Here is a 13584-nt window from a genome sequence, read left to right on the forward strand (position 1 = left end):
GATGGCATTTATTGCATCAACCTGAAATAATTAGAAATGAAGAAAGAATTTGTTATTTCTTTAAAGCTTTAAATCAAGCTTGTTATTCTCCAGAAGGTGAAATGTTACATCATGTGGAATATCTGAGTTTTAGATTGAGAAGCAGCTCTTCAGTTGGCCTTCAGATTTCTTTTTTTCATCTTTCATAAGGATGTTTTTAAGTTTTGCAGGAAATGAATCAAATACAGAAACGAAAAAAAATGCATTTTGTAGCTTCTTTGGGTTTTGTTAGAGCTACTTTATGGTAGGGTGCATTGATTCACAGTGTAAATGAACGTGTTCTGCAGAAAGCATGGGAAAAGAGTAGGTGTGTGACAGCTCACTGCTACATGTACCTGCTTTGGCTCTGCAGCCACATTCACAGGGGCTGTTTTTCTTTCTTAATGCATTTATGCCAGTTCATGAGAGTAGGACAGTAAAAGATTATGTTCATATTCAGGAAGTCAGCACAGCAGCTGAGAATCAGTCATCTGTGTTTTTCCTTGGTATTTTTGTTTCTCTCAAGACACAAAGTGTTCAGTCTTGCTCTGCTGATGGGCCTCCCCACCCCCAGTTACCCATTTGAGATGAGCTTCTGTCTGCAGGATGGGGCCCAGGCAGATCAAACATGCACCCAGCCTTAGAGTTACTTTGCCTTTAGCAAGAAAAACCCATCAAGTAAACTCTTTGAATAAACTTAAATATTTTTTGAGCCAAATTCTGTTGTATTAGATTTGCTTTACACTTCTGGAAAATGAATGGAATTTTCCACAATCTCAGTTTGGTGCCAAAATGCACAGGCTTAGTATAAAAGAGAAATAGTGTTTGAGATTACAAGTGGATGATTCAATGTTTTTTATTAAGCAGGTCAAAGCATGAGCTTTTTTCCTGCTTTTAAAATCAGTACCAAAGGTACATTATTATTACCTGTTATTTAAATATCTAAGAAAGTCTGTATTCAAAACTACTGTTCAAAACTAAAATGTTCTTGCACATCTCAGGCTTCACCAGGTAAACCATTTTGACATTTTTTGTGTGTGGAATTTAGTACCACAACTATTCCAATGTATTAAAATAAATGTGCTTTCTGACCAGTGTTGTAGTGTACATATTGATGGGTTGAGCAGATGATATCACAAAGACCAGATCTGAGCAGTAGGTACTATTTATTATTTAACAGTATCTTGGTAAAATATTCACAGCTGTAGTAACAACCTTTATTTCTGCAGATAGAAATTTTAGTTAGCACAGTTTGTCTCCAAGTGGTTTGAGCTTTCCTTTCATTATCTGAGTACTTGTGTAGATGTGAAAAATGAGCTTTTATCTTTGAACGGATGTAGGAGTGGAATATTTTAAACAAAACATGCACAGTTTGGATATTCATATCTTAGAAATACTCTTGTAGTCAGTGATCCTGTGTGCAGATAGACTGGAAGATCAGATGAAGATGTAAAAGTTGTGTGAGCTTAATATAAACTACCATAAACTGTTCACTTAACTTATCATGCTTCAAGGCAGATGAAACATTTTGTTAGTAAATGTAATAGAAACTTTTCAACCTTCAGTCTATGTTTTAGTTTTTAGATTCCTTTATACACTTTACCTACCAATTGTCATTATATAACTAACCCACAGCAAAGTAAAGGTTGCAGAAAAAAGCTCCACTGATTTATTCTGAGAGGCATGTTAATTGAGTGTGTAAAAATCTTTTTATAATATATGCATTGTGTGTGTGTGATGGAACCTAAACAAAAAACCCTGTGCATCTTAAGGACAAAAGCATTTTATTCCCTAGGCTACAAAACCGTGGTAGAAGCACCTTGGTCAAAGCAAGTGCCAGAGCACAGAGGGTATTATCAGTGTCAGAAATTCCTGCTGTAATAAAAGTTTTGTTTGGCAAAATTCTAAATGATTCTTACTGAACTGTAGGATCACTGGGAGCTAGCAGGCAAAGAAGTCAGTCATTCCCTGATAAATGTCTCAAGGGGTCTAAGATATATTTGTGTTGCTAAGGAGTGAAGCTGCCATTTCCTGGCTGATGTTGCCAGTGCTGGAGCAGAAAGGTGAAATGGAGGATATGCAGTTAAAACTTGTGCTGATGAGGAGGAGCAGTTTGACACAGAGGGGTGAGCTCAATGCTTGGTTTCTCCAGGGCTGCCTCTCCAAGAGACAGACCCCACTTGTACTCTCCTCACAGTGGAGGGACTTGGTTTCAGGTTTTATTCCCAAAGTAAACTTTCCATAGTGATGCCCAAGCCAAGCTCAGATGGAGAGTTTGGTGACCCATCCCTCCCACTGTCTACAGAGTTCCTTTATATCCTCACCTTTTAGTCTTTGCTTCTTAACACTGTGGTGCCCAGGAGAAAATGTTTTGATGCCTTTTAGCTAAATGAAAAGAGATCCACGTGTAAGAAAGGTCACATGTTAGAAATTGCAGCTCTGAGACTCTCGTTGTAAGTAATTTTAGGGAGGAACTCCTCCTCTCAATCTCTGTGATCTCACCAGGATCTAGTCTGTGGTAACCCATTTGGTGCATTTCAAGAGTGTTATCACAGTGCATTCAGTTGTAGGAACCATCTCTGGCTTGCCCTTGACATTTGAAAAATCCTTCCTACGGTATCTGAATAATTTGTTTTAGATTTATGTGCCTCTAAAAGTCAGTTCTGCTCATCACTTTTCATGTCCATTAATAGCTCCTCTTTTTTTCTTCAAGCTAATGTTTTATTTTGTTCTATCAGCTACCTGCTTATGTCAGTGATGATTTTTGTTATTGGTCTTGTAAATTATTTTGTTACAAAACTAGGTGCATCTAATACACTATTGGACACCAATCCTTCCTATCCAAGTGTAATATCTATTGGCTGTTGCGAAAATAGAATTCTTTGACATTTTTGCAATTAAAATATCAAATAGCTATTTAGTATTTTAATAGTTTTATAACACAAGCTGCTGCTTAATTATCTCATATCCTGCTGCACTTCAAAAAGGATCTATCCAGTAAACAGAATGATCTGAGGTAACAGTAGTAATGTGTTAGTAGGAAAAAAAAGAGCAAAACATTAATTTAAAATGTGTTTGAAAAAGCTTCAATGCTTTATTTCTTTTTCAGTACAGTTTTCATTGATGTTGACAGTGGGAAGACCAAGTGATGAAAATCACTTTAAGATAGTGAAGGACCAAACTGAAAACTGTAAATGAGGTCTTGCTTTTGATAGAACTAAATTTTGTCACTTGAGGTGCATTTGAGAATCAGAAGGTTTATGTTACTTCATCTTCACTTGGGGGTGTGTTAGGCTGGAAAATGTTGGTTCAGAATGGTGTTTGTAAACGTTTTAAATCTGTTTAATGTAGATCATCCCTAGTTATGGGAACAGTGAAATTTCTGAAACAGTCTTTCAGGAAAATGGAGGGGATAGTTTTCGTGCAGTTCTAATACCTTGGTACCTTTGAGATGGGCTGTATGAAGTGCTTGTTGTAATGGGAAAGGAGACTTGGAACATTCACTGTGTTCCAGACTTCAAATGCCTCTGATAGAGTAGAAAATAGGGAATGCTTCAGTCTGATTTTAGAAGAGTGCTGCACACATGGGGTGGAAAAAAAATATTTTGTGGAGAATTTTGTTGTACCCTGATATCAGATTGGGTCAGCAAGTCATGGAGGAGCATACAGTGACCTCCATATGCTTGTCTGACTTGTTAATTAACTCCTTTTGGTGAAACTGTGTTGTTTGATTAAGCTGCTACATTTAAGGCCCTTTAATAACACCACAGTAGCATTAACAAGAAGAGTTAGCAGGCCATTGTGAATGATGGGGAGATTCATTCTCATCAAAATGAAGTAAGGCTCTTGATTGATAAGAGGGAAGAGGATACCTGTTGTGATACCTATTGCAAAATGTAAATTTGATGTGTTTGCTCTTTATAAAGACTGTCTGTTTTTGTGTAGTCTTTTGTGTTGCTGTCAGTGAATGGCAAAGTTAGAGATGGATAACAATTGCTTAGTCATCCTTCTGCTGGATGGACTTTAGTTGAGCGTAGATGGATGATATGACAAATTTATTGCTTATTACAGAGTTCTCAGTTCTTATTACAGAATGATTGGGAGGATAGATAATTTTTAATCAAGTCATTCATTTCCCTTGAAATATTGTCTAAACTCTCATAAACTGAAGTTGAAATGTCTTTTGCTTCCCCTACATTCATCCTAGTAAGTATAGAATTACTGCAATTCTTAACAAAGTGGGAAAATAAATGCACAGATGGCATTAATATACAAGATCAAAATGATGAAGTGTAAGTTCAAGCATATATTTTTTCCAAAATGACTAAGGAGCACAGCTTTTTAGAAAGCTCTCTATGTTTTCTCAAAAATCTGACTGGTTTCCAGTGTGATATCAACTGTGAATAAAAAGGTGCAAAACACCATGAGGACAATTGATAATCTGTGTAACTCGCTCTTGTTTATCACATTCTTCTCTTTTTGTAATGCACTTACTGTTCCAGTGAGGCTTTTATGTTAGAAATTCAATTTCAAAATATTTTAACTTGGAAAGCTGTAGTGGAGGATTTATTAGTGGGACAACTAAAGTCTGTTGTGTATGCTGCCTTCTGCTCTTTGCCAATGCACTTCAATATCAACATTTTTTTCTGGTTGGCAGGCTGGTACAGTGAAAAACTAAGGAGATTTACATCTCAACCTTTGATGTTACAAAAATTATTTATCATAATTATAGTTATTTGTATTATGCCGGCATCTAAAAATATTTACTGTGATCACAATTCTATGATGTGTTTTAATGAACATGAAAACAAAAATGTTCATACACCAAATATTTTACACCAAAAAATAGAAGACAGAAGAAAAGACAGTGGAAACTATTGCTCTCCTGATTGTAATAAAAAAAATTGAGGTATGGTGTGTTGGCGTCCTTCAGGAGCTATAAGCAGCAGGAAGAACTTGTGTTAATTCAGTGCTTTAACGTTGTGTTATTGTTGGATGGTGAGATTTGACAAGCAGCCATTTAATTTGCTGGTTTTTAACCAAGTTTTTGTGCTCCTGTTCCTATGTGTGGTTGCTTCTGTAAGCTGTGTAATTGCAAGGTTGGAGTTGCAGCGTGCTCAGCACTTGGGCCCTGCTGCCAAACCATGTGTTGGTCTGGTCAGCTTCAGCAGGTCGCTCGAGCTTTGATCTGACTTCATGTGTAAAATCTCAGCAATGTTTGCCTACCTTTGTGAACTAATTAAGGATCTTGCTGGTAAAAAGCACTCATTAGGAGAGAAGTGAGCCATGTTATGGTTACTTTTCAGAAATAATTCTCCAGTGCTAATTATAGGGTAGGAGAAAGACTTTTGGAAGGAGTAAAAACAGAAGTCAGCTTCTAGTTTTTATTGTCACACAAGAGGCTGGCTAACTTGCTGTTTTACAGCTTTGTGTAGCTCCACTGTCAGGATTAAAGGCTCTGAGATGTCCCCCTCCAGTCCAGCTGCACCATCTTGCATCACGTGGCGAAATTGCGGCTTCACACACCGTTTGGGTCAGGGCTGTCTCTGCTGAAAATCAGTGGGAGGGATAAATTGCTGTCAAACATCAAGTCAGAGCATCTCTGGATGCTTGAAAGGCTGCCATGTCCCTTAGTGCTCAATTTGAATTAAAACATGTAACTGCACTGAAGACAGAAACCTGTCAGAGGTACAACCAAGGAAGTGTCTTAGGACTTGAAGCACTGGAAGTGTTTTTCTGTTCTCCCTCTATTGTCATTTTGTTACTGAGATAGAAAATATGGCAGCTGAAAATGTAAACTCTTTTCTTTGTCTCATCTTGCAGGCCGAAACAGCAGCAACAGAATAATTTTTCCTTGTTTTCTTCCACCAAGGGCTGGAATTTCAGAGGGGTAAGTTTCGTATTGTTTTGTTCAGGGTATAGCACTCCCTTCTGTTTCAGTGTAACCTTGTAGTTAAACCATGATCTGTTAGGACTAAAATCATGGCAAACTATTAGACTGGAACTTTTAATTTTGTACCCTCCTTAAAGGGTTTTCTAACAATGCCAGCTTTTTTTTTTTATGATGTGTTTGTATTATTCTGAGGTGTGTAGAACATAATCACGCTACATTAACCTACTTTAAATTAAAAAAAAAATTGGATGTGTTTTCATATCTTAAAACGAATAATGGAAACTGGACTGATACTATTTAATTATAATATAAATATTTGTAAAGTTATTGCAAGTTTGCATATGTGAACTCTGCAGAAGTACAGTTAAATCATAACAAAAATTATGTGGGTCTCTTACAAGGCAGAAGGGAATAGGTTTTATTTGCTTGGCTGAATAAGGAAATGTCTTGCATCTTCCCAATGAAACTGACTGAAAAGATACATGAAAAAGCAATGCAAGTGACATTAAAAATCTTTATATTTGCTGCTGGGATCAGGAGCTTTTATTCTTGTCCTCTTTAGGTTTCAGAGGTAGCTTCTCAGTAGGTTGATTTGTTCAGAGTCAGCCACATTATCCCCTCTCTGTCCCATGAGGCCTGTGAGCCCTTCTACACCCTTTGGTGTAAAACTTCCTGTGATGGTGATGTGGCAATGGTGTGTTCACCATGTGTGTAAGAGCCTGGGATACAGTCCAGGAGAAGTCACTGCATGTTGCATCCAAGTCATACAAATCTTTTGGTTAAAGGAAAGACTTTTCTGCCTTGCAGAATTCTTTAAGTATAATGAACACTAAATTACCATTACAAGTAATGTGGACTGATTGTATTTGGGAGACCATATAAATTTGTTTCCTCTGAGCTTCTTCCACCAAAATGGTTAAGTAGGCAGACATTACTTAAATGCTTTGCTGAAAGAGTTAATGGCATTGATTGATGTACTGATCTGTGTTGTTGATAATGTGGTCAACTTCATTAAAACAAAAAATATTTTTCACTGAATTTTGCATTCTAATTTGGTGTTTTCAGTAGAGAATCCACTATTGTTTAGTGTGAGCTTTTTGTTGTCACTGTTTCTTGTGTCACACCAGGGTGAAATTATCAGTGATACCAAGAAAACAGTTCCCTCACAAGGGCAATGTCAAGAGTGTAGGCAAAATACCAACAACTTCTAAGCTGTAGATTAATTCAGAGCCAGTATAAAAATAAAATTGACTCTAGTGTTGCCCTCAGTTCTTTCCTGGAAAAGTAATTGTGGAAGAAGGTGGGTATGAAAATAGTGGGAAGAGTAGTGTTGGTATGAGTTGTAGCTGAAGAAACAGTGATCCCAAGTTCAGAGCAGAAGCTCACTGAAGTGATGACTTAGGGCTGCTTTCACAGTGGCAGCATGAGCTCTGTGATCCTGTGTGGTGCAGGTGGAGTGAGCTGTACCCAAAGAACAGAAAACTGGGGAGTAAAATCCTCCAGAATCAAGAACCTGAAAGCAGATAGGAGTAGTAATATTAGAGAGCAAACAGGCAACAAGTTAAGGGATCTTCCAGCTGCTTCCTTCATGGGTAGAAATGAAGATCTGTGGCAGGTGGCTGCCGCCTTATTTTTAAGGAAGCTTATGAGATAGCAACACAGATGCTACATTCTATAGCTGTAATATTTCATACAGTGTGTAGTAGACAATTGCAGTTAATTGTCAGACATAAATGGCTGCATCAAGGGAAGAACCTGTTTGAGTTGTTCACTTGATCTGATTGGATGCTGAAGCCAAGATTGCTGAGCACTGGAAAAGAGAGAGCTAAGTGTTTGTTGATATTTGCATTGTGTGAGCATTAATTTTATTTTGATGGATGGAAAGAATGTGTTGTGAACAGCCCAATGGGCAGACTTGAAGCCACACAGGTTTTCATAGAGATGGTGAAAGATAATAGGTTGGCTTTGATGTCTTTTCTCAAACAGGACTAAAACCTTACTGGCTAAAATAACTAGGTTAATGTTGACAGTGGAGCAGAGCCACAGCTGAGTGTAACAAACACAACTCTGGAGCTGACTTATTCGTGGCTATGATTTTTTTGACTTCTATTATTACAGACTGTAATACAGGATCATTTCAACAGTCACAAATAATAACAAAGAATGAAGTGATTAGCACAGAATTGCAACATTGTGCTCATCTCCCTGTCCTCGCTTTGCAGTCAGTTCACTCTGTTGCAATGTCTCAGTATCAGGCTGATAAAAGGACACGCTAAAGGAACCTGGAAAATACACCAACGTGAACCTCAGAGTGAGATAAGGAAGGCCCGGATGTGACGCATTTACCAAAGAAACTCCTCTGCACTTCTCTTTTCCTTACTTAAATTTATCAGAAGAAGCAGATTTCCATCTTGAGCAGCACTTTTGAGTTCCATGGTTAGAGGTCATGTTCAACTCTCTCAATGGGGATTTTCATGTCAGAATGACATCACGTTTCTGTTGTTTCTAGGTAATGGTAGCAGTGACTTCCAGAATTTTGGGCTGTGTTTAGATACCAGTGGGGAGAAAGGAGTTAAAATTTTTTTTTTAAACTGAATAAACCAAACCTGGTTGAGATTAAATTTAGACTTTGTTACTGAGCAGTGAAATCTTTTTGCTACCAGCTCCTCCTGCATACACAGAAAGCATCAGGTTAATTTGGGATTTGAAGAGATTTTTTCAGTCAGGTATCTAGCAAATAGACTATTATAAAGGGAAAGCTGCCATTCCAGAGGAAGAAACAAAGAACCTGTGGAGATAAGAATATCCTATACTGGAGGAAAGACTAGAATGTAGGAGGTTAGGTGTTAGAGGTGGTACTTAAAATAGAAAAGGAATGAAGCAAAGGAATATAAAATATAGACTATAGAAAAGCAATAAAAGCAAAATTCTATCTTGGATATAGGATTGGAGAAGAAAAGAGGAAGAATCTGCAACCTGGAAAGAGGGATAGCCAGGGTGGAGAAAGCAAAGAGCTGTGAAAGAATTGAGAGAGAGTGGAAATGGATAGAGTACAGAAATGGAGGAAAGCTAGTGAGTATAAAAACAGAGAGATGGATGTATAAAGTGGAGGCAGAAATCTGTGGAGCACTGCAGGTTTATCAGTTCAGCCTTTGGAAGTGCTGACCCTGAGATTATAAGATGGTGTCAGTGGTGAGCAAATTGTGTCTGGGACTTGGTAGGGAGAAGAAGCACAAATATCTGAAGGGATAGGACAGTTCAGAGGCAGGTCAATAATGAATATAAAGAAAACACCAGCACAGATCTTGACACAGAAAATACTATTAATTCTATTTTTGCTTTATCTTCTGATTACCATTAACTCTCACTGTCCTTCCTATCCCCATGCCACCCTTCCCTTAAAACCTTGATGCAGATAAGGGGCTTTTCTCTTCCTCACTGTTTGGTGCTTATAAGCAAGAGAGATCGGGTGAATATGCTGCTCTGAGTGTCTGTGTAAATAATGTGTTATGTTGCTGTGTAGAGTGGGAAACAGCTTCATTTCACAAAGCCTTCCATCAAATGAGGATTACATGTGTTCAGTCATCCACACACAATTAGATGTGAGGATTAAAGCTTCTGTGGTTTTTTGGTAGTTATGATACAGTCTTGAGTTATATGCTTGTATGCTGTTTTCTACCACACTAAGAACAGTCAGTTTTATAAACAAGCAAGTTTTGAATCCAAGAAGAATAAGAATCTCTTGAGAGATTGAGATTTCAGCTGCCTTATCTGTCTCCCTTAAAAGTACCCACTTTGTTTATGCCAGCAGGATAAACTTCTAGACTTAGATATGCAAACGGAAGTCTTCAAATGATTGTTTAAAAAAAAAAAAGATAAATGTGCAGAAGTAGTGGTAACAGTGTTGCTATCATTACATTTGAGTTGACTATGAAGAAACTGCCAGTCAGTCAAAAGAAAAGCAGTTACCTGATCAGTGAAGAATACTGAGCTGTAGGTAGAACTGAAGAGGATGCTGGTTTTGTCTGCCCTTGTCTCTGATATGCCTCTCCACTGTTCCACTGACAGAGCATAATTTCCTGCATGCTTTAAGCAAATATCTGAACCATTATGATCGTTTCTTTATTTCCTCCCTGCCACACACAACAGATTTGGCTGAAGATCTTCAGTGCTGAAAATAAATAGAGACATCTAAACCAACATTTTGTGCTTGAAACAGTTTGAGGCATGTGTTTAGTGCACAGTTGCCTGAAGATTGACGATAATTTATTGAATTGAGGCTTCTTCCTATTTCCTCCTTTCTTGTTTCCTTTCTAGTTTTTAGAAGCATCTAGCTGAGCTGCAGATGTGGTCACCTGTGAGGAAGGCTGATCTAATTTATGAGAAACTTGTCATAAAAAAGTGTTAAATATGCAGAAAGTCAATTTTAGACATGTAAGTGGTTTCTGTGCTAGTTTTACTGCACATGTGTTTGTGGGGGGAAAGGAAAGGCGTCTGCCATGCCAAATGAGAAGGATTCCACACTTTTCAGACAGCATTTAGAAAACAGTATATTTTTGTGCAGACTGGCACACTTGAGTTATCCCATTCAGAGTGCACGAATCTCAACAGGATAAAAATTTTTAAGAGAGAAAAGAAGTTTTATCCTGGCTTTAAATTGATTAATAATTGGATAAATTTATATTATTTTTTGCTACTGTAGAAAGTGCCTCTGTACCTCTCCTGGATTCTGCCTGGATTTACTTATTTTCTGTATCCACTGATAGTTGTTTGCCTAAGCAATGATGTTACCTGTAACAGAAATTAGAAGTGGTATCACACAGGCCTTTTTTCATACTTGTTGAAACAATGTTATGCACTATTTCTAAATCAAATGTGCTTAAATACTATAATCTCTTGATATGTCCAGTATGATTTTAAAACACAAGGTATCATATGCATTAAAAACACATGTGGTTTTTTGTTAGTTCAGTTTACTCCTATGCCCAATTTAAGCAGCTTCCTCAGAGGGGGATGGGGGATGGTTACTTTGTCATTGACAGCATGTTTTCATAAGTGACTATTTTGTGTACTCAGAGCGTAGCTGGGAGTGGAATAATTGTATAATTGTAGCTGTTGTGACCTGGCAGTCAGCAGTCAGTTCCGTCCCGTACTATAGAGAGACTCTGAGCAGAGCAGTGTGGCTGGGGTCCCTGCTCCCCATGGCTGCTCTCCTCCTTTGCCTTTGCAGAGAGTCCCACCTCTTCTAACCTGCAGCAGGTTAAAGATATGTGGATGCTTGATCCCTGACCTGTCTCCTCCCCCTTTGTCTTTGAACAGAATTCCATATTCCTTTTCTGCTTTCCAACAGATGATGAATTCCTGCGCGCCACTCACTCCTTTTAGATCTCTTCCTCTGTCTTCTTACAGTGGGGTCAAGCTCTTCTGTTTCAGAGTTTGTCTCAGCCCTTCTCTTTTACTGCCTGGCTCGGCTCAGGCTTGCCTTTAGTCTGCCCCTGTGGAGGAGCTGTTGTGCTGCTGTCCAGCTCTGACCTTTCCTGGGCCAGGATGGCCCTGATAGCTGACACCAGAAATGGTCAGATGCGATTCTGTAAGTCTGTTCTTGCAGTTCCTTCTTGGGAGCACTGCAGGAGCAGGGAAACTTTACTTCACACCATTGATAGCAGCAATGTATGGAGCACTGTGAATATCCTCCCCTGATACACAGTTTCTGGTTCAGAAGACAGGAGTTTATAAATGGTACCAAATGTTAGGTTTGGTGTCTCCCTGCTTAATCTATGGGCGGAGTTTTAAATGGTTTAGCTTGTTATTGGTTTTGGTTTTGAACAAACCACTGGAACTGTTGTTGATTAGTCACAAGAGTAATTTCTCCTGGAACAGCAAGGTTTATATTGGCACACAAATAGAGATGCTATCAGAAATTCATTGTGTGGCACTTGCGTAACTGGATAGCAGTCAGTTCCATCTGCAGTTTCAAAACACATCGAAATTGTCATATTCTTAATGTATACACTGAATTCAAGTACAAATTCAGTGTGACCAGTTATAAAATTTGAATAATTAAAAATTGTATTATTCCAAAGCCGTGTGCTGAGTCAGCATGGCTTATTCACCATAACTTCTACCCACAGTGTGTGATGCAAGATTAGCCATGCCACAGTAGAATGTTTTATTTGGAATTCCAGCCAAACATGGTTTGTTGATATATGGGATTCTTAGGCCTGTAATAAATGGCCATATTTCTTTGTAGGGTCAATGGGTACTGAAAGTTACAAGGTCCTCTGCATATGGTAGTGTGGCAACAGGAATGGGCTGGAGTGACAGCTGTGAGTTGTTTATAATTAATTACAAAGGGGAATGATGCTGACTGGCCTTTAGACTTCAAAATTCCAATAGCTGATGGCTCAGGCAGACAAACCTGTGCATGTTTTATGAACTGTTACTGCTCGTGCTACCTAGGGAGTGCTGTACTGCTTAGGAGTTTGCCCTGACTTCATTAAATCAATTCAGTAGCCGTTTTATTAAACTTTCACAACTTTTACATCTGTGAAAGAAGACTCCCAAGAAGTCATCTATGACTTCTGTGACATCTATGAGTTAAGTACACAGCCATTAAACTGTCCACCTAGTTTACAGGGATGCTTCCAAGTCGATTACATGGCAGTTATATTTAGATTTGTGTTTCTTGGGGCAAGAGTATTGAAGCCCTTATAGAGCACTTGGCTGAGGCATTCCTGAAAAGACCTCCACAGACTTTGACATCTGCAAGACTTTTCACCCACGACTTTTGTTGTAAAAGTAGATATTCTGCTTACAAAAGCTCATATATTTAATTAATACCTTGACTTTTTCTGACAATGGAAATACTATGATATTTCCCATTTGGAGGGGTTTTGTATAATTTCATTTTATCTTTTCAAAGAATGGGGGTTTTTTTATACTTCATACAGTCATTCTGCTACTGCTGTAGGGTTTTGTTTTATGGTTCTTTGTCAGTGCTTTGTAACAAGTTTATTTTTGCTCCGGGTGTGGTTTGTTATTTATAGTAGAAATATTCTGTATATGCTGTAAACCCTCCATGCCAGCTATTTTGCACATACAAACAATACTGAGCTAGAAGCAGCATGTGATAAAGCAGATAGGTCCAATTGTGATTCTCTTATGCTAAGTTGGATGTTCTGTTATAGAGCAGATTTCCTGTATTTAATCATAGACTGGGTGTTACCTTGTACTCCTGCTGTCATTTACTGTTCTTTTCTTTGTTCAGCAGCAGATGAACTTGACCCCTGTTCAGTTTAACTCCAATCAAACTCTGCCCATTTCTTTGTCTTTGTTTCCCTCCACTCCACCAGTGGCTGCTCTTTGAGAACACGTGATGTGAAATTACTATTTCCTATGACTTTGTTTCAGAAACCTCTAATGGTTAACTGAGTGGTGCTCTTGTCCAGTCTGAGAAATCAACATTTTAGAAGCAATTTTGAACTATAAATTGGTATTTCATTGATGCTACACTGTTTGATATTAGCAGTTTTATTTTCAATTGTATTGTGCAAATGAAGGGCTGCACACATGGGCTTGAAATGCTGTTGTGTTTGCTTTTACTAGTGATGCTTGCAGGGGGACTTGGTGTTATCACAACCTGTTACAAAGATACATTGTTAATGTGGCTTTCC

At 38.2% G+C, this 13584-nt stretch overlaps 1 protein-coding gene across 1 annotated transcript in view; it reads left to right on the forward strand.

Moving 5' to 3' along the window:
• ARHGEF3 (Rho guanine nucleotide exchange factor 3) overlaps positions 1-13584 on the forward strand; it is a 105932-nt gene that overhangs the window by 27617 nt on the left and 64731 nt on the right. Inside the window, exon 2 of the mRNA XM_058031848.1 lies at positions 5842-5908. Within this exon, the coding sequence (XP_057887831.1) occupies positions 5842-5908 (67 nt within the window). The remainder of the gene's footprint in view (positions 1-5841; positions 5909-13584) is intronic.

The sequence above is a fragment of the Melospiza georgiana genome, chromosome 11, assembly GCF_028018845.1.
Source record: "Melospiza georgiana isolate bMelGeo1 chromosome 11, bMelGeo1.pri, whole genome shotgun sequence".
Lineage (NCBI taxonomy): Eukaryota > Metazoa > Chordata > Aves > Passeriformes > Passerellidae > Melospiza > Melospiza georgiana.